This window comes from Amblyraja radiata, chromosome 4 (assembly GCF_010909765.2).
Source record: "Amblyraja radiata isolate CabotCenter1 chromosome 4, sAmbRad1.1.pri, whole genome shotgun sequence".
Lineage (NCBI taxonomy): Eukaryota > Metazoa > Chordata > Chondrichthyes > Rajiformes > Rajidae > Amblyraja > Amblyraja radiata.
The window spans coordinates 64,616,934-64,635,554 of record NC_045959.1 but is presented as its reverse complement, the minus strand read 5'-3'; the positions used below and the strand labels follow the sequence as shown (position 1 = coordinate 64,635,554).

General features: G+C 43.3%; 1 protein-coding gene across 4 annotated transcripts in view; it reads right to left on the bottom strand.

The window, feature by feature from the left end:
* Positions 1 to 18,621, bottom strand: part of tatdn1 (TatD DNase domain containing 1) — a 57,653-nt gene that overhangs the window by 2,668 nt on the left and 36,364 nt on the right. For all 4 annotated transcript variants that reach the window (XM_033019655.1, XM_033019653.1, XM_033019654.1 and 1 more), the window contains 2 exons: positions 8,599 to 8,669; positions 4,047 to 4,173 (listed from right to left, as the gene is read on the bottom strand). In XM_033019655.1, coding sequence (XP_032875546.1) covers positions 4,047 to 4,173; positions 8,599 to 8,669 — 198 coding nt within the window. The remainder of the gene's footprint in view (positions 1 to 4,046; positions 4,174 to 8,598; positions 8,670 to 18,621) is intronic.

Here is an 18,621-nt window from a genome sequence, read left to right as displayed (position 1 = left end):
TACATCAGTCACTGACAGTAAGCATGCGGGTACGGTAGGCAGTGAAGAAAGCTAATCGCATGTTGGTCTTCATTGCGATTTAGGAACAAGGAGATCCTGCTGCAGTTGTACAGGCCCCTGGTGAGACTGCAGCTGGAGTATTGTGTGCAATTTTGGTCTCCTAATTTGAGGACATTCTTGCTATTGAGAGAGTACAGCGTAAATTCACCAGGTTAATTCCCGGAATGGCGGGACCGAGATATGATGAAAGAATGGGTTGACTGGGCTTGTATTCACTGGAATTTAGAAGGATGAGAGGGCATCTTATAGCAACATATAAAATTCTTAAAGGATTAGACAGGCTAGATGCAGGAAATAATTTTCCCGATGTTGGGGAGTCCAGAACTGGGAGTCAGTTTAAAAATAAGGGGTAGGCCATTTAGAACTAAGATGAGGAAAAACGTTTTCACCCAGAGCGTTGTGAATCTGTGGAATTCTCTGCCACAGAAGGTGGTGGAGATCAATTCACTAGGTGTTTTCAAGAGAGAGTTAGATGTAGCTCTTAAGGCTAAATGAATCAAGGGATATGGGGGAAAAAGCAGGAACGGGGTACTGATTTTAGGTGATCAGTCATGATCATATTGAATGGCGGTGCTGGCTCGAAGGGCCAAATGGCCTACTCGTGCATCTATGTTCCAATGTTTCTAAATAAATGTTCTATTCCTGGATTACATAACCCTTAGTTCTTTGCGGATTCTAGGTTCCTTTCTGTCTTAGACACTATTTGAATTTACGTGAAATAGCCAGTTCACCTCAGAAGGTTTGAGAGTTTCATGATTAACACCTCTAATAAATGCAATGGTTAATATGGTTTGCCCAACTGGGAAAGTCACAATGCTGGAGTAACTCAGCAGGCCAGGCACCATCTCTGGAGAGAAGGAATGATTGATGTTTTGGGTCAAGACCCTTCTTCAGACCAACTGAGTTGTTGGGAATAAATGCAATTGTAAAATTACGGAGACTATTTCATTTGTAAGTTATAACAGTTTGAAAAATAGTGCAGCAGCAAGCAGACAGAAGCATGAAAAGAAATGTACAAATGGGGGTGGCAGAAGGATAACAGGTAGGAGAAATCGGGAAAGAATTGGAAATGTAATGGAGGACCCCAGTGAGATGAAAGATTAGCACTCTGGCAGTTCTACCTTAATTAGGTAGAAGATTCAAACTTGCATGGAAATAGTTGAGTGATAAGTGCAACAAAATTCAGGAGAAACTAAAGGGTGTTCACAATATTTGAATTAGAGATAGATAGGTTATATAATCATGGAATAGTTACAAAAAATGCTCAACAGGCCAGGCAGCATTTACAAAAAGAGAATGGTCAACTTTTTAGGCTCTAGATCTAGGCCTTTTATCAGATCAACTCTGGAAAAGGGTATGAAAACCTGAAATATTAACTAGTAGGAAGTGGCAGCGCTCGCCTGCAGCTGCGGCTCGCCTGCAGTCCGTTTGTCTTTTCTTTTGTCCAGTTTCAGTTTATTTCAGTTTTTTAGTTGTGTATGTGTGGGGGTGTGGGAGAAACTTGTTTTTAGTCTCTTCCTTCGGGGGGATGTGACCGTTTCTTGTCGTATCCCCTGTCTCTGTCTGCACTGAGGCCTAATGGCGGAGCTGGCAGCCTCCAACTTGGACTGACCTCGAGGCTCCAGAGGCAGAGCCAGGACTTACCAACGCGAGGCTGGACGACTTTGGGACTGGTGGCGTTGCGGCGGTGGTGAACCGACTTTGGAGCCTCGGCCGCGGGCCAGTGGACGACAACATCGGGAGCTCGCAGGTCCCAGGTTGGTGACCGGTTTTCCAGAGCTCCCGTAACAACAGCTTCGTCTGCTGGACTGGAGGGTGGCAGCTTGGTCCACCCCGGGCCGTGGAGTTTGAACCGGCCCGTTCGTGGAGCTCGGATTCAGCCGCGGGACTTACCATCACCTGGCGGGGTAACAACATCGGAAGCCTGGATCGCCTCAATGCAGTGGGAGAACAAGGAGGGAAGAGACAAGGACTTTAAGACTTTTGCCTGCCATCAGTGAGGGCCTGGTAGACTCACTGTGGTGGATGTTAAATCTGTGTGTTTTGTTATTTTATTCTATGTTATGACTGCAAGGCACAAAGTTTCATTCAGACAGAAAAGTCTGAATGACAATAAAGGATACTTTACTGCTCTTTCCATACGTTCTGCACAGTTTGTAACATTGCCAATATGATTTTATTTCCAGTTTCCAATTTCTAATTTGTTTTTCCCACAATCATAAATTACTATGATGAATTAATAATGCCTTCCTTGAGGATTTGTCTTCAGTTGGTAAGTTGAGGTTGATGGCATCTAATTTTTAAACTCTTATTTTATGCCTGATGCTCTAAATTGAAATGAAGAGGTTTAGTTTCTTGATTTGGTCATTTACAGGCAATGCGACTAATACATTATATTTATCTTGGATGAAACACAAGAAAATGTAATAACACTACTAAATGCCAAAATATGATCTAGTTAATGAAGCATACGGAATAGCAGTTTCTTGGTCACACATCGTTAATCTCCAGCATAGAAACATAGAAACATAGAAATTAGGTGCAGGAGTAGGCCATTCGGCCCTTCGAGCCTGCACCGCCATTCAATATGATCATGGCTGATCATACAACTCAGTATCCTGTACCTGCCTTCTCTCCATACCCTCTGATCCCCTTAGCCACTAGGGCCACATCTAACTCCCTCTTAAATATAGCCAATGAACTGGCCTCGACTACCCTTTGTGGCAGGGAGTTCCAGAGATTCACCACTCTCTGTGTGAAAAAAGTTCTTCTCATCTCAGTTTTAAAGGATTTCCCCCTTATCCTTAAGCTGTGACCCCTTGTCCTGGACTTCCCCAACATCGGGAGCAATCTTCCTGCATCTAGCCTGTCCAACCCCTTAAGAATATTGTAAGTTTCTATAAGATCCCCTCTCAATCTCCTAAATTCTAGAGAGTATAAACCAAGTCTATCCAGTCTTTCTTCATAAGACAGTCCTGACATCCCAGGAATCAGTCTGGTGAACCTTCTCTGCACTCCCTCTATGGGAATAATGTCCTTCCTCAGATTTGGAGACCAAAACTGTACGCAATACTCCAGGTGTGGTCTCACCAAGACCCTGTACAACTGCAGTAGAACCTCCCTGCTCCTATACTCAAATCCTTTTGCTATGAAAGTTAACATACCATTCGCTTTCTTCACTGCCTGCTGCACCTGCATGCCCACTTTCAATGACTGGTGTACCATGACACCCAGGTCTCGCTGCATCTCCCCTTTTCCTAGTTGGCCACCATTTAGATAATAGTCTGCTTTCCTGTTTTTTCCACCAAAATGGATAACCTCACATTTATCCACATTATACTGCATCTGCCAAACATTTGCCCACTCACCCAGCCTATCCAAGTCACCTTGCAGTCTCCTAGCATCCTCCTCACAGCTAACACTGCCCCCCAGCTTAGTGTCATCCGCAAACTTGGAGATATTGCCTTCAATTCCCTCATCCAGATCATTAATATATATTGTAAATAGCTGGGGTCCCAGCACTGAGCCTTGCGGTACCCCACTAGTCACTGCCTGCCATTGTGAAAAGGACCCGTTTACTCCTACTCTTTGCTTCCTGTTTGCCAGCCAGTTCTCTATCCACATCAATACTGAACCCCCAATGCCGTGTGCTTTAAGTTTGTAAACTAATCTCTTATGTGGGACCTTGTCGAAAGCCTTCTGGAAGTCCAGATACACCACATCCACTGGTTCTCCCCTATCCACGCTACTAGTTACATCCTCGAAAAATTCTATAAGATTCGTCAGACATGATTTACCTATTGTAAATCCATGCTGACTTTTATGTGATGTCTTGAAAGTATGGCTTCTTAATAGCTTTCAATAATCATGAGAGAATTCTAGCAAAATACTTGCCATGAAACGTGAACATCTGAATCGACTGGGTGTTCGGAGTGGATGGGGGCAGCGGCCGAGAAACAAGGTTTTTCCCTGCTATGGATACTTACATAACATGGCATGGTTCATTTCTGTCCTTGAGGCAAGAACCCTCTTCCCACTTCTTCTTTGTTGGAAAAGTTGTTTTCACATATTTAGCGCCGGCATGAGTGTTCTTTACTCCACACCATGGTGCATCTTTTAAAAAAAAACAAATTACACCAGAGGTTTAAGAACCTGGGGCCAGGAGATAGCTCTGGCAGATAGCATTAAGGACAATCCCAAAAGGTTTTATAAATACACAAGGGGGGAAAAGAGTAACTAGAGAGAGAGTGGGACCCCTCGGGAATCAAAGCGGTCGCCTCTATGTGGAGCCACAGGAGATGGGCAAGGTCCTCAATGAGTATTTCTCCTCTGTATTTACTGAAGGCAAAGATAGGAGGACGGAGGAACTTGGGGGCAGTTAATGGAAGTGCCTTGAGAGCAGGCAGTGTTACGGTTGAAGAGGTGCTGATGGTAGACAAATCTCCAGGGCCTGAGCAGATATATCCGAGGACATTGTGGGAAACCAGAGAGGAAATTGCCGGAGCCCTAGTTGAAATTTACAAGTCGTCTTTAAATACAGGAGAGGTGCCGGAAGACTGGAAGGTGGCAAATGTTGTGCCTCTATTCAAGAAGGGCTGCAGGGAAAATGCTGGGAACGATAGGCCAGTGAGCTAAACATCTGTAGTTGGAAAGTTACTAGAGGGTATTCTGAGGGATAGGATATACAGGCATTTGGATGGACAAGGGCTGATTAGGGAGAGTCAGCATGGTTTTGTACGTGTGCTATCATGACTCACAAATCTGAGTATTTTGAAGACGTGACCAAACATTTTGATGAGGGCAGGGCTGTAGACGTATATATGGATTGGCATTCAACAAGGTTCCGCATGGTAGGCTGCTCCGGAAGGTAAGATCGCATGGCATCTAAGGAGAGATGGCTAAATGGATAGAAAATTTGCTTAATGGAAGGAAGCAGAGAGAGATGGTGGAAGGTTGCTGCTCGGACTGGAGGCCTATGATGAGTGGTGTGCCTCGGTTTGGTGCTGGGCCCATTACTGTTTGTCATCTACATCAATGACTTGGATGAGAACATACATGGCAAGATTAGCAAGTTTGCTCCAAAGTTGGTGGATCTGCAGATGGTTGTGAAAAATTGCAGAAGGATCTTGATCAATTGGCCAGATGGGCTGAGGAATGGTTGATGGAATTTAGGTGTTTGTGTTTTAGATAGTCTTAACACGGGCAGGACCTACACAGTGAATGGTAGGGCTCTGGGTAGTGTAGAGCAGAGGGATCTAGGAGTGCAGGTGCATGGTTCCTTGAAGGTCGAGTTGCAGGTAGATAAGATGGTCTAAAAGGCTTTTGTCACATTGGGCTTCATCAGTCAGGGTATTGCGTATAGAAATTGGAAGGTCATGTTGCAGTTGTATAAGATGTTGGTGAGATTGCATTTAGAGTATTATGTTCAGTTCTGGGCACCATGTTTTACGAAATGTGTTGTCAAGCTGGAAAGGGTACAGAGAAGATTTACAAGGATGTTGCCAGGGTCTGAGCTATAGGAAAAGATTGAGCAGGCTGGGACTCTATCCCTTGGAATGTAGGAGGATGAGCGGTGATCTTATAGGTGTATAAAATCATGAGAATAGATACATAGACAGTAGGTGCAGGCCATTCGGCCCTTCGAGCCAGCACTGCCATTCAATGTGATCATGGCTGAATAGAGCGGGTACACAATCTCTTGTCCAAAGTAGGAGAAACGAGAACCAGAGGACGTAGGTTTAAGGTGGAGGGTGTATGGAACAAGCTGCCAGAGGGGGTAGTTGAGGCTGGGACTGTCCCAATGATTAACAAATGGTTAGACAGGTACATGGATAGGACAGGTTGAGGGATATGGACCAAACGCAGGCAGGTGGGCTAGTGTAGCTGAGACGTGTTGGCCAGTGTGGGCAAGTTGGGCCGAAGGGCCTGTTTCCACACTATCACTCTATGACACACCCAAACAGATATCTATAATGAACAGATTCTGATCCAGATAATGGAATACAATAATTTTTCTTTTCTGGAGCTGGAGTTCATATATTCAAACAGCAGGAATAGGAGCAAGGGCAGACACCACCCAAGTCCGGAATGAGGATGGATCTCTGTCACTGAGGTGCCAGCTCTACTAAATACACCGCCATTCTAAATTTAGTCCTAAATGACCTCCTATAATTTTGACACTGTAACACTAGCCCCAGATTCTTCAGCCAACAGAATGTCCTCTATCTCAAATAACATTGACATGGAAGAGTAAAGCACAGGGCCAGAACCTTTGGCATATGATGTTTGTGCTCAACATGTTGCCAATTTAAACTACCCCAAGCTGCATATCCCTTCATAATTGTTGATCTAGCTACAAGCCTCAATCCCCACAATTATATCTGCTTTGACCACTAACTAGCCCTAGTCGCACATTTCTAGCACCCACCACTATATACATTTTATTTTTAAAGTTGTCACACACAACTCCTTTTAACTTTCTCCATCTGACCTTTTGGCTTTGACATTACCGTGCTAGAGAAAAGGACTGCATTCAGAGTGCTATAGACTTGTACATCAATGCTGTTATACTTTCCCCTTGTATTTGACCTCCCAGAGTGCAAAACTTCACGTGCCATTTCTCTGCCCATGTCTATAATTTATCGCTATCCTGCTGCATCATTTGACAGCAGCCTTCACTGTCTGCAACTCCACCAATTTGGTGCTATCAGCCAACTTACTAACCAACCCATCTACATTTAGGCAAAATAATTTTTAATATCACAAATAGGTCACATCACTGATCTCTGTAGAACACCAATCAGAGCTCGAGCCAAAGAAACATCCTTCCAGCTGTAAGCCAGTTCTGAATCCTAACTACAACGTCACCTTGTATTTCATGCATCGTAATCTTCTAGATCTTACTAAAATCCATGTTGACAACATTTTCTGCTCTACCCTCAGCAATTTCTTTTGTCAACTCTTTAAAACAATTAATTAAGTTTAAGATGTAATCTGCACAAAGTCCCTAATTAGCTCATTCTCCCAAAATGAGAATAAATTCTATCCTGAAGAATAGGGACATATTCTCCAATAGCCGTCCTATACATAGATGGTTGAAAGTACTGAAGAGTAAGTATCACCAGCAACTTGTCCTGGACTAGCCATAAGCCAAGGAAACACAACAACACCTCTACTTAGAAGGCTTAGTATGTTTGGCATGTCCCCGACAACTCCCATCAATTTCTACAGATGTACCATAGAAAGCATTTTATCGAGAGGCATCGCAGTATGGTTTGGAAGCAGCTAAATCCAAGACCGCAAGAAATGGCAGAGAATTGTGGATGGAGCCCAGAGCATCACACAAACCAACCTCCCTTCCATTGACTCTATCTACACTTCACACTGCCTCAGCAAGGCCACCAGCATAATCAAGGATGTCTCTCACTGCAGACACTCCCTCGTCTCCCCACTCCCATCAGGCAAGAGGAACAGTGTGAAACTCCAGATTCAGGTACATTTCTTCTCAGATGTTATCAGACAACCGAACCATCTTATGTTCTGGACAGTCAAAGCTGCCACAGCCAGACATAAAAACAGCTTTTTTTCCACGAGTAGTAGCTCTACTCAACCAAAAATATGTAGCCTCCTTTTGCTCTGGTATTTTATTTAATTCACATGTTTAATCGATAATGTTTTATTATTAATGTTTAATGTGTCATTCCTAACTATCACTATGTCATATAGTCACTTGCGGGCGGAGCACCAAGGCAAATTCCTTGTATGCGAATACCTGGCCAATAAACTCATTCATTTCACCAACTAGAGAGCAGTCACAAACTACCATCTACCTCTAACTTTAATCAGACATTACCTTGCACTAAACGTTATTCCCTTTATCCTGTATCTGCGGATGGCTCAATTGTAATCAACGCAGTCTTTCCATTGACTGGATAGCACAAAAGAAAAGCTTTTCACTGTACCTCAATACATGTGACAATAAACTAAACTACCATATTTTTGCAGTTCAACAGCCACCAATTTTCTAGCATATCTATTCTTCTTCTTAAATAAAGGAACAACATAGTTATTCTCAAACCTCTTCTGTGGCTAGAGAGAATGCAAAGATCTTTGTCATGGCTCCAACAAAACTCTTCTCTTGCCTCTCAATAACCTAGGATAGATCCTATCAGGCCCCGTGTACTTATCCACATTAATGTCTTCAAGAGACACAACACCGCTATCATATTGATCTCACTATTCTCCATGTCTTGGTGAATACCAATGCATAATTATTTAGTACCTAGACTAGTTCCTCTGACTCCAAGCATAAATCCCCTCATCTTTGAATGGTCCATTCACTTCTAATTACCCTCTTGTTTTTAATATAGGTATAAAAAGTCTTAGGATATGCCATACAACACAAGTATCTACCCAAACTTACTTTCACAGCCTTTGGCCCAGTTGTGAAAAAGATCATCAACCTGAAACATAAATCTATTTCCATCTCTGGGGCCTGAACCGACATTACAGCACTTCCTTATTTGAAAAACAGCTTACCGGTTTCTATCATCAGTCTTTCACTTGGGATAGATTTCATAGCTTCAAGGTTGGATTCTGTTTTTAAAGAGCTGAAAAAAGTTTGTAATTAGAGCAAGAAAATTAATTATGTGTCCATTCCAAAATAAGAAATAATCTAGATTTTAAATTGGGATATTTCAAATTATTCAATGGCAATTGCTCCGATATTGACTGAGCAAATTCAATCTTGCCTCGAGCTTGTAGTTCTGTAGAAAATCATTATAAGTCAGCAAGTCTGTGACTTCCAAACCAATGCATTGAAATACTTAAGTCAGATGAGCTGGAGGTCAGTTATCAATGCATCTGACCTCCTGCTCCATCTCTGGAGTCACCTTTGAGTCCAACAATAGGACACTATGATCAGTGACGGGTCTAGTCAATTGATATTCTGCTTGGATTTTTCCATAATTCGTCATATATTTGTTTACAATAAACTGTCAAAACTGGCAGCAAAATAAAATAAAATTGCTAATGCAGTGACTGACACCAAAAAGGTAATGTTTCTGTTGCTTCTCTCCTTACAATCCTATTTTTTTAAATATGTACAACTGGTATTCAATTAGATCTTTTTACTTCTTAGTTTCTTTTCCTTCAGTGTTCTGACTTAGGGTTTTGGACCTGACACATTAACTCCATTTCTCCTTCCACAGCTGCTGCTTGACATAAGGGTATTGCCATCATTTTGTTTATATTTTAGATATCCACGTCTGCTCAATTGTGACGATCATTAGGTCTCATCCAGTTTCATTGAACTGGTGTTCATTGCATTTATTCCTTTTGACTAAAGAGGTCCCAGCACAGATCTCTCCGCACAGACCTCCAGCCTGAATATTGTTCGTCCACTACAACCATCTATCTGTATTTATAAACCAGTTCTGAATCCATACGACCAGGTCACTATTAATCCTGTGCAGCTTAATCTTCTGGATCAGCCTACTATGGAGGATTTTATCAAACATTACTAAAATCTATGTCGACAACATCCACCTCCGTACCCTCAATGATCACCTTCGTTGCCCCCTCAAAAAACTCGATCAAGTAGTAAGACACGATCCACTGTGTACAAAACCATGCTGATTGTCCCGAAGTAACCTATTGTCTTCCAAATGGGAGTAAATCCTATCTGGAAGAATTGTCTTAATGGTTTCCCTACCAGTGATGTGAGGCACACTGGCCCTTAATTCCCTGGATTCTCTCTACTTTCCTTCTTAAAGAATGGAACAACGTTAGCTGCACTTCAGTCCTCCAGGATGCGCCTGCAGCTCCTGGAGGACTGCAAATGTCTTTATCAAATCCCCCTGCAATATCTTCTCCTGCCTCTCTCAAAAACCTGGGATAGATCCCATCAGGCCCTGGGCATTTATCCACCTTAATGTTCTTCAGGAACCCTAACACCATCTCCACCTTACACTGTCCTCAATGTCCCTCTCCTTGGTGAAAACAAATTACTCATATGTTCCTTTATATTTGAGAGTCCTGCTTCTCCCTGGTCACCCTCTTGTTTTTTTTAATATAGATAAAAATTGCTTCGGGATTTTATTTAATCTGTCTCGCCAAAGCCATTGCATGGCCGTTTTCACCCTTCTAATTGCCCACTTGAGTTCTTTCCTCCTTTCTTTTATCCCTCAATAGCCCTGACTGATTCAATTGAGGATGAAGGGATACAAGTAACATCAACAAATTTGCAGATGACACAAAGCTGGGTGGCAGCGTGAACTGTGAGGAGGGTGCAATGAGAAAGATGACTTGGACAGGTTGGATGAGTGGGCAGATGCATGGAGATGCAGTATAATGTGGATAAATGTAACCACTTTGGTAGCAAAAAGAAGGCAGATTATTATCTAAATTATGTCAAGTTGGGGAAAGGGGAAGCACAACGGGATCTGGGGTGGTCCTTGTTCATCAGTCAATGAAAGTAAGCATGCAGATACAACAGGCAGTGAAAGAAGCGAATAGCATGTTGGCCTTTATAACAAGAGGAGTATAGGAGCAAAGAGGTCCTTCTGCAGTTGTACAGGGCCCTAGTACAACACCTGTTTACAAATACACAGGACTAGATGTTAAAAGTCCAAAGTGCCAAATATCAATTTACTCCCGATGGTGATGGGAGCCTTCTGCACTCACCTATGCTCCTCCGATGTTGAGAAAGGCTAGGCAGACACGTCATTGGGGTTATCAAGTGGGCACCTACTTTCATCGACGTTTCGCTGATTGAACCCACGACGTCTCCAGTAGGCTCAGCGGTGCATACTGGCATCCCAGAACCACCCCCCTCTGCATCTGTCTAGTCGGTTATTTGGGAGACCAAATGGGGTCTTTCCTCTTCAGCCAGAGCCACTGGCTACTCCGCTCTGCCACCCGTGATGTTTCTTTGATGGCCTGGCGTAGGGCTTGTCCGCTGATCCCCAGGTCCTTCATCAGTCTTAAGGTAGATGTTGCCACGAATCCTCGACATCCAACTTCTACCGGGCAGATCTTAACTCTCCAGCCCTGCTGTTCTGCCTCCGCTGCAAGCTCTGTAAATCGCAGTTTCTTTCTTTCGAAGGCTTCCTGCACAGCATCCTCCCAAGGGACTGTGAGCTCCACAAAACACACCATGTGCTGAGAGTTCGACCAGAGCACAAGATACGGCCTCAAGTTGGTGATGGCTATCTCTGATGTAACTGTGGCGGTGCTGGCTCGAAGGGCCAAATGGCCCACTCCTGTACCTATTGTCTATTATCATTGCAAGCACTTTCTTTTTCTTTTACACCAAATTTACAATCAGTTTGCTCATCTGATGTTCCATTATTTGGCCATCCTCATCCTTCCTCCTCATTGGAATATGCCAGTCCTGAACTTCGATCAACTAGCCTTCAAACGACTCCCACATGTCAGATGTGGACTTATCCAATAACAGCTGTTCCCAATGCACCCAACTGAATTCCTGTCTAACAACGTTGTAATTTGCCTTACTCCAAGTTGGTACTTTTCCACTGGGTCCAGACTTTTCCCTATTCAAATCAATCTTAAAATGTATGGATCTGTGATCACTATCCCCAAAATGCTCTTCCACTAAAATACAACTCACCTGGCCAACATAAATTCAATGAATTTGTAAGTAGTTGACGATTTAGAAAAGTTGTGCCAATTATTGGAGCTGTTCAAGATTTGATCTCCTGTACTTAGTCCACAATGCATGTAATCTATCTATAGTGCATGTAATCTATCTTCACTTTGTTCTTGTGTCTGTGTGGGCCAGGGTTGTGTCAGCTTTCTGTCAATCTCCTTAATTCCTATCTTCTTTCAAACGCTAGGCCACAGCCGTCCCATTTTCACACATGCTACTCACATTTTCCCCACGAACGCGGTAAATATCTTCCCGTCGCATTTCAACCTATATTTCCCAAGTTACTAACCTTTTAAAAAGTTTCAAAATATTAAAGTTTTTCAAGCTCTCATTTTGAAGAAAATAATTCCGACTGACGTCACAATCCATTTGCACGCCCCCGGCGCGAGGGTCACTCAAGCACTTCAACCCGCTTAGCCCCGCTGGGATCCCTCATTCTACCCCTCCTCTCTCTAACCCCCTCCCTCTCTAGCCCCTCCCTCTCTAGCCCCCTACGAGGGGAACTACAGCACTCCAACCCGCTCGGCCCAGCTGGGACGCGCTCGGACCCGCACACTCGGCTCCGCTGGGGCCTGTTCGGACCTGCATGCTTGGCTCGGACTCGCTAAGCCCAGCTCCATCGGCTCCATTCAAAGAGGTGAGGGAGGGATTGGGGGAGTGGAGGAAGAAAAAATCCTGGGAAATTGAGGAGGGTGCAAGGCGGGATTGAGGAGGAGGTAGGGAGAGTTGTTCAAACGTCTACACTTGCTCTCATGCCCCCTCCCTCTCTACCCCCCTCTCCCTCTACCCTCCCTCCCCCCCACTCGACCCCCCTCCCCTGACTCTACTTCCCTCTCTCTAACTAGGTATGTTACAAAACTTATCTTCAGCGGCGCTGCAGTTCCGACACTGGCCATGTGCGCGATTTTGGCGCCTTAAGGGGGGGGGCGGGATTAAAATGCCGTTTTCTCCTGCCTGTCCGAGATATATTTTCTTGGGTTACTACCTGATGCTTAAAAATCGTTCCGACTGCTGTTCTCGGAATTAAAAAAAAAACCGCGGGACAATTTAAGCGCTGGAGTAAAATAAAAATCTAATTCTAACGCCGTCAACGGGACGGATCTCACGTACGGGACAAAACATAAGGTAAGTCGTGTATTTTACATATAAACTTGCTTCTTAGGATTACTTTAATCAAAATTTCATCAACGAAAATGTGATTAAGGCCCCATAAGAACCGGCAGTGTTTTTCCTGCCGATATATGGTTTAAATTCACCGCAACCGCAACGTTCCAAACGAGCGTGTTCCACAAAATCTCACTCGCAAGTTGATTTAAATGGCTATTAATTTACGGGAATTAAACACTAAATTCCTTCCATTTGGCCTATAAATTCATGACAATGAGATTTAAACATCATGTTATATTGTGAATTCTTGTGTGAATGTTATTTGGACACTTAGGCTATTAAAAATGTTAACCTTATCTTGTTAACCTTATCTTAAGAAATGGATAGATGTTTAGATCTAGTAATTGAATTTTATAATTAGCTACAATTAGGTAACTAATTATATGCTTTAATTTCAGGTCATCCAAGTAAGATTGTTTCATATTTGTTTCAGAATGCTTCAATCTATAATAACTGAAAATGTCTCTTAACTCTTAATTTATAAGAAAGTTATGGGCTTATGACTGTGACTGTCCTCGATCACAGCTTTTGAGTTAAGTCAATGGAAAAGCAATAGGGAACACGATGCTAATTTCAAAGTATGAAAATGGCCATAACCTTTTTAATACTGAAGATATGAAAGTGAATTAGGTGTCAAATTAAACTTTTTATGCTTTATCTGATGGGATAAATTGCAGACTTGATTTTTAAAATCTCAAAATTGTGTAACATTGCTACTCTAACTCCCTCACTCTTTATCCCTCTCCCTTTCCCTCTACCCTCCCTCTCTACCCCCGCCTCACCTCCCTCTCTACTCCCTCCCTCGCCACCCCCTCACCTCCTTCTGCCTCTCTACGGCCTCCCTTTCTACCCCCCTCATACCCTCCCTCTCTACCCTCTCCGCCTCCCCCTCTCCACCCCCTCCCTCCACTCTCACTCTCTAACCCTTCCCCCTCCCCTCCCTCTCTGCTCCCCTTACCCTCTCCCTCTCTACCCCCTCTCTCTAGCCACGTCTGTGCAGTTGGGGGCTATGCGTGAGTGGATAGGGCGGGGGATGGGGGAAATGGAGCGAATGAAAGTGTTACTTGAAATTAAAGAAATCAACCAGGGCTCTCACTTAACTTTTTTTTCTCTGTTGCCTGCCGGGCAACCTAGGCGGCTTTTTAGGTTGCCAAATGACAGTTTAGGTGGTCATTTCAGACGGCTTGCATGACACGTGCGATGATGTGCTCGGATGAAGCGAGTAGTTACCAGTCGGAATTATCGTCAATGAAACATTCACATATTATTTCTGCTTCAAATAAAGTCACAAACTAAACATATTCACCAATCAAGACATGATAGATACCACAATGACATGCAGCAAAATTACAACACAGTATCTCATCTCTTTTTACACGTTGCAATGAATGCAATTTCTATTATTTCTTTCCACTTCCAAACAAAAATCTGGTTGGATTATTCAGCGTATGATCAACCTCGGTGAGACGAAGTGCAGGCTCCACTCAGTTCGCAATAACCAACCTGATCTCCCGATGGCTCAGCACTTCAACTCCCCCTCCCATTCCGAATCCAACCTTCTGTCCTGGGCCTCCTCCATGGCCAGAGTGAGGCCCACCGCAAATTGGTGGAACAGCACCTCATATTTTGCTTGGGTAGTTTACACCCCAGTGGTATGAACATTGGCTTCTCCAATTTCAGGTAGTTCTTGCTTTCTCCCTCCTTCCCCGCCTATTTCCTTCGCTCCATAGATGCTGCCTCACTCGCTGAGTTTCTCCAGCATTTTTGGCTACCCACACGCTTGCAGGGAGAATGTGCAAATTCAACACAGACAGTGCCCGAGGACAGGATCGAACACAGATCTCTGGCATGTGAGGCAGTAAGTGCACCAGATGTGCCACTATATTTTATTTTCCAACACACAAAAAATTATACGTTGATAACTTTGGGTACTAAAAAAAAAGAAACTATCCATTTCCAGTCTTAAATCTCGAAGTGATGCTATATCCCCCTTTACAGCTACTGTATGTTTTAATTCAGTTCAAGACTATGGGGCAGTACATTGGCCATAAAATTGATGCCTAAAATTGCCAGAGACCCGGAATTGATCCTGAATATGGGTGCTGTCTGTATGGAGTTTGCTCCTTTCCCCTTTGATTGCATGGGTTTTCTCCGGGTGCTCTTGTTTCCTTCCACATTCCAAAGGTGTGCAGGAACCTTTGTTTATAGAGTACTATGTTTACATATTCTGTTGTGCTGCTACAAGTAAGGATTTCATTGTTCTAACTGGGGTGTGAGAGAATAAAACACTCTTGACTTACGTCGCTAATGTGTGGGATAGAACTAGTGTACGGGTGATCGGTGTGGACTCGGTGAGCTGAAGGGCCTGTTTCCACGCTGTATCTTTAAATTAAACTAAAAACACTAAAACCAGGGGAAATCTAAAGAAGGGTCACTACCCAAAATGTCTTCTATCCAGAGATGCTGGCTGCTCCATGGAGTTCCCCCGCACAATTAAAGCATGGAATAGACTTCACCCTACCATAGTTACCCAACCAGACGCAACTAAATTTAAGGTAGCTCTTATTTCCCAAGAACCCTTTTTTGCTTAAGTCCAAGTCAAGAGAGTTTTGTCATGTGTCCCAGATAGGACAATGAAATTCGTGCTTGCTGCAGCACAACAGAATATGTAAACATAATACAGAACAGGAGATAAAAGTTCAGAGTGTCTATATACCATAGACCATATATATATATACACAATAAATAAACAGATAAAGTGCAATAGGCTGTTATTTTTCAGAGTTTGGAGTTTGGTGGTGGTGGGTCCACTCCTTTTAAATTACATTTGGAATATTTTTGGAGGACCAGGAAACTAAGAAGCAAGAGTTACTCCAGGGAGTTACTTCAGGGAGTGATTCTGCATTGGTTATCAGCGATCGCGGCGAGTGGACCAGATCTCCCACAATGCAAAGGGAGGGAGAAAGTGGCCGACGCCGACCAGTTGCCGTGGCAGTGCGCATGTGCAGGGCGGCACATGCGCACAACCACTGCCGATGTGCTGGCCATGGTTGTGCGCATGTGCAGGCCGCGGCAGTGCGCATGTGTAAGGCGGCCGGCCGTGCCGGCGGATGAGGAGCGAGCGGAGAGCGGAGACCCAAAACCTGGACCCAGATATGGATGGTGGGCGGAGACGGAGAGTGACAGAGAGAGAGAGGGAGAGATAGAGGGGGCCTGCTCAGAATTAAACGATAGGTGTCCCGGTTGCTTGCCAAGCCAGGCAAAATGGCATGGCATTTAGGTTGCCCGGTGGCACTTTAGGTCGCCATTGGCACCCGGGCAACCGCTAATTTCGAGCCCTGTCAACGTTCAAATCGTGGGTTGTAAGCTGCCCAAGAGCAATAAAAGGTGCTGTTCCTCCAATTTGCGTTTGGCGTCACACTGACAGTGGAGCAGGCCCGGGACAAAAAGGTCAGATTTGGAATGGGAAGGGGAGTTAATTAATTGACCTGCTCCATTATAATACATTTGACATCAACACTACATTTGAAAATGTCCCAGAACCTGACTGCTGTTCAACAAAGCTCCCAGGTTTAATATATTTAGATGAACAGTCTGCAGACTTCAATTTGCATTTGTGTCATGATGATTATAAAACAAACAATGGAAAATCAGTTTGAAGAGAACCATGGACCAGGTTCCAGAATGTGAATGGAAGCAAGCAGATGGGAAACTGATCTCTTACATTACAAACCTTGCAGCACCATCCACCTTTGACACTGAGGATTCCAAGTGCCCCATGGTCACTTTGTGCCAAAGCCACTAATTTACTACAACATTTCAACATTGGATATTTTCCAAATTGGAATTGTCAGATTTACTCCACAGGTCAATGTTCCTGATCAGTAAACTATGTGCTTGATAGTGCATGGAACCAGAGAGCTGTTCAAATCCCTCTAAGGCATCTGTGGGATTTAAATCCAACTAACAAAATAAATCTGAAGAAGGGTACTGATCCAAAATGTCACTTATCCACGTCTTCCAGAAATGCTGTCTGACCCACTGAGTTGCAACAACTTGTCTTTTTTGGTCAACTAGCATCTGCAGTTCCTTCTGTCTCTCTCTTAATTAAATATTAATTAATATTGATTATAATATTAATATAATATCAAGGGGGGGGAATTAGTGTGTGTGTGTGACGCCGCAAGCCCCCCTCCCCCCGCAACCACACGTTGAGAGGATGGGACCCAACGGGTCCCACTTGGTCTAGTAATGTACTGAGTGATTTTTCCAATGGGCATTACCTAATGATGTCTGACATACTCTCCTTTCTTTTATTAATACAGAAAATGTCCTAACCAATGTTTGCAATTTAACTCAATTTAACTATTTGAAGCTGTTCATCTATTTCTAATGATTTTGTATGACAATTCTACAGATGGTATTTATAAATACATGTATATTGTGTTTAACCTCAAGTCTAGATATTAACTACAAAATGAATGGTTATCGATTACAAGATCCACTCAGGTTTTATTTACGTCTACATATTGTCAGATGTTTAATGTGGAATCAACTGTGAGATTATTTTGATTGTTTTGATAATAAAAGTATAATTTAGTTTTTTTTTTAGACTTCTTCTGATACATTGTGGAAACAGGCCCTTTGGCACACCGAGTCCACAGGGATCAACACTACCACTATCCTATTTGCTAGGGGCAATTTACAATCTATAGAAGAAAATGAATCTATAACTCTGCACGTCTTTGGAAAGTGGGAGGGAACCAGACCACCCCGGAGAAAACCCAGGTGGTCACACGGAGAACGTACAAACTCAGTACAGGATCAGGACCTGTAGTCAGGATCAAACCCGGGTCTGTGGCGTGCGCCACTGTGCTGCACTCAATTCATAGTATTAAATTGTGCATCTTCTTTACTAAAAATCATCTATGTATTAAGGTGGCAATTATTCAATTACTTTAGATTATATTAAACCCTTGCAAACAAATATATAAAGACCAAGCTTTCAAAGCACAGACATTGCTACCAGCTAAAATTAAAATCAAGACTTAAACCCATCAGTCAGGAGGATCATGTGGAAATATTTCCTTCAATTCTGAAGCATTCTTTAAGTTTTTTGAAATGGGGCTGAAATAGAAGATTTTCTATTTGATCTTTGGTTTGATCTTCAAGGTTAGATGAATGGATGAGAGCTCTAGGAAAAAATGTTCATTACTGTTCCCTAAACTCTTTAGACCCTAAAATGAAGCATTGGAAACAAATAATCCACCATAAAGTCCCATTCACACATGATCCCAATGTTTACTGACCTAATTGATTCATAGCAAGAGTTGATTTCATAGTGAGAGGATTTGAGTATAGGAGGTCCTGCTGCAGTTGCCCAGGGCCCTGATGAGACTGCACCTGGAATAGTGTGTGCAGTTTTGGTCTCCTAATTTGGGGAAGGACATTCTTGCTATTGAGGGAGTGCAGTGTAGGTTCACCAGGTTAATTCCGGGATGGCGGGACTGACATATGATGAAAGTATGGACGGACTGGGCTTATATTCACTGGAATTTAGGATAAGAGGAGATCTTATAGAAACATATAAAATTCTTAAAGGATTGGACAGGCTAGATACAGGAAAAATAGTGCCGATGTTGGTGGAGTCCAGAACCAGGGGTCACAGTTTAAGAATAAGCGGTAGGCCATTTAGGACTGAGATGAGGAAAAACTTTTTCAGCCAG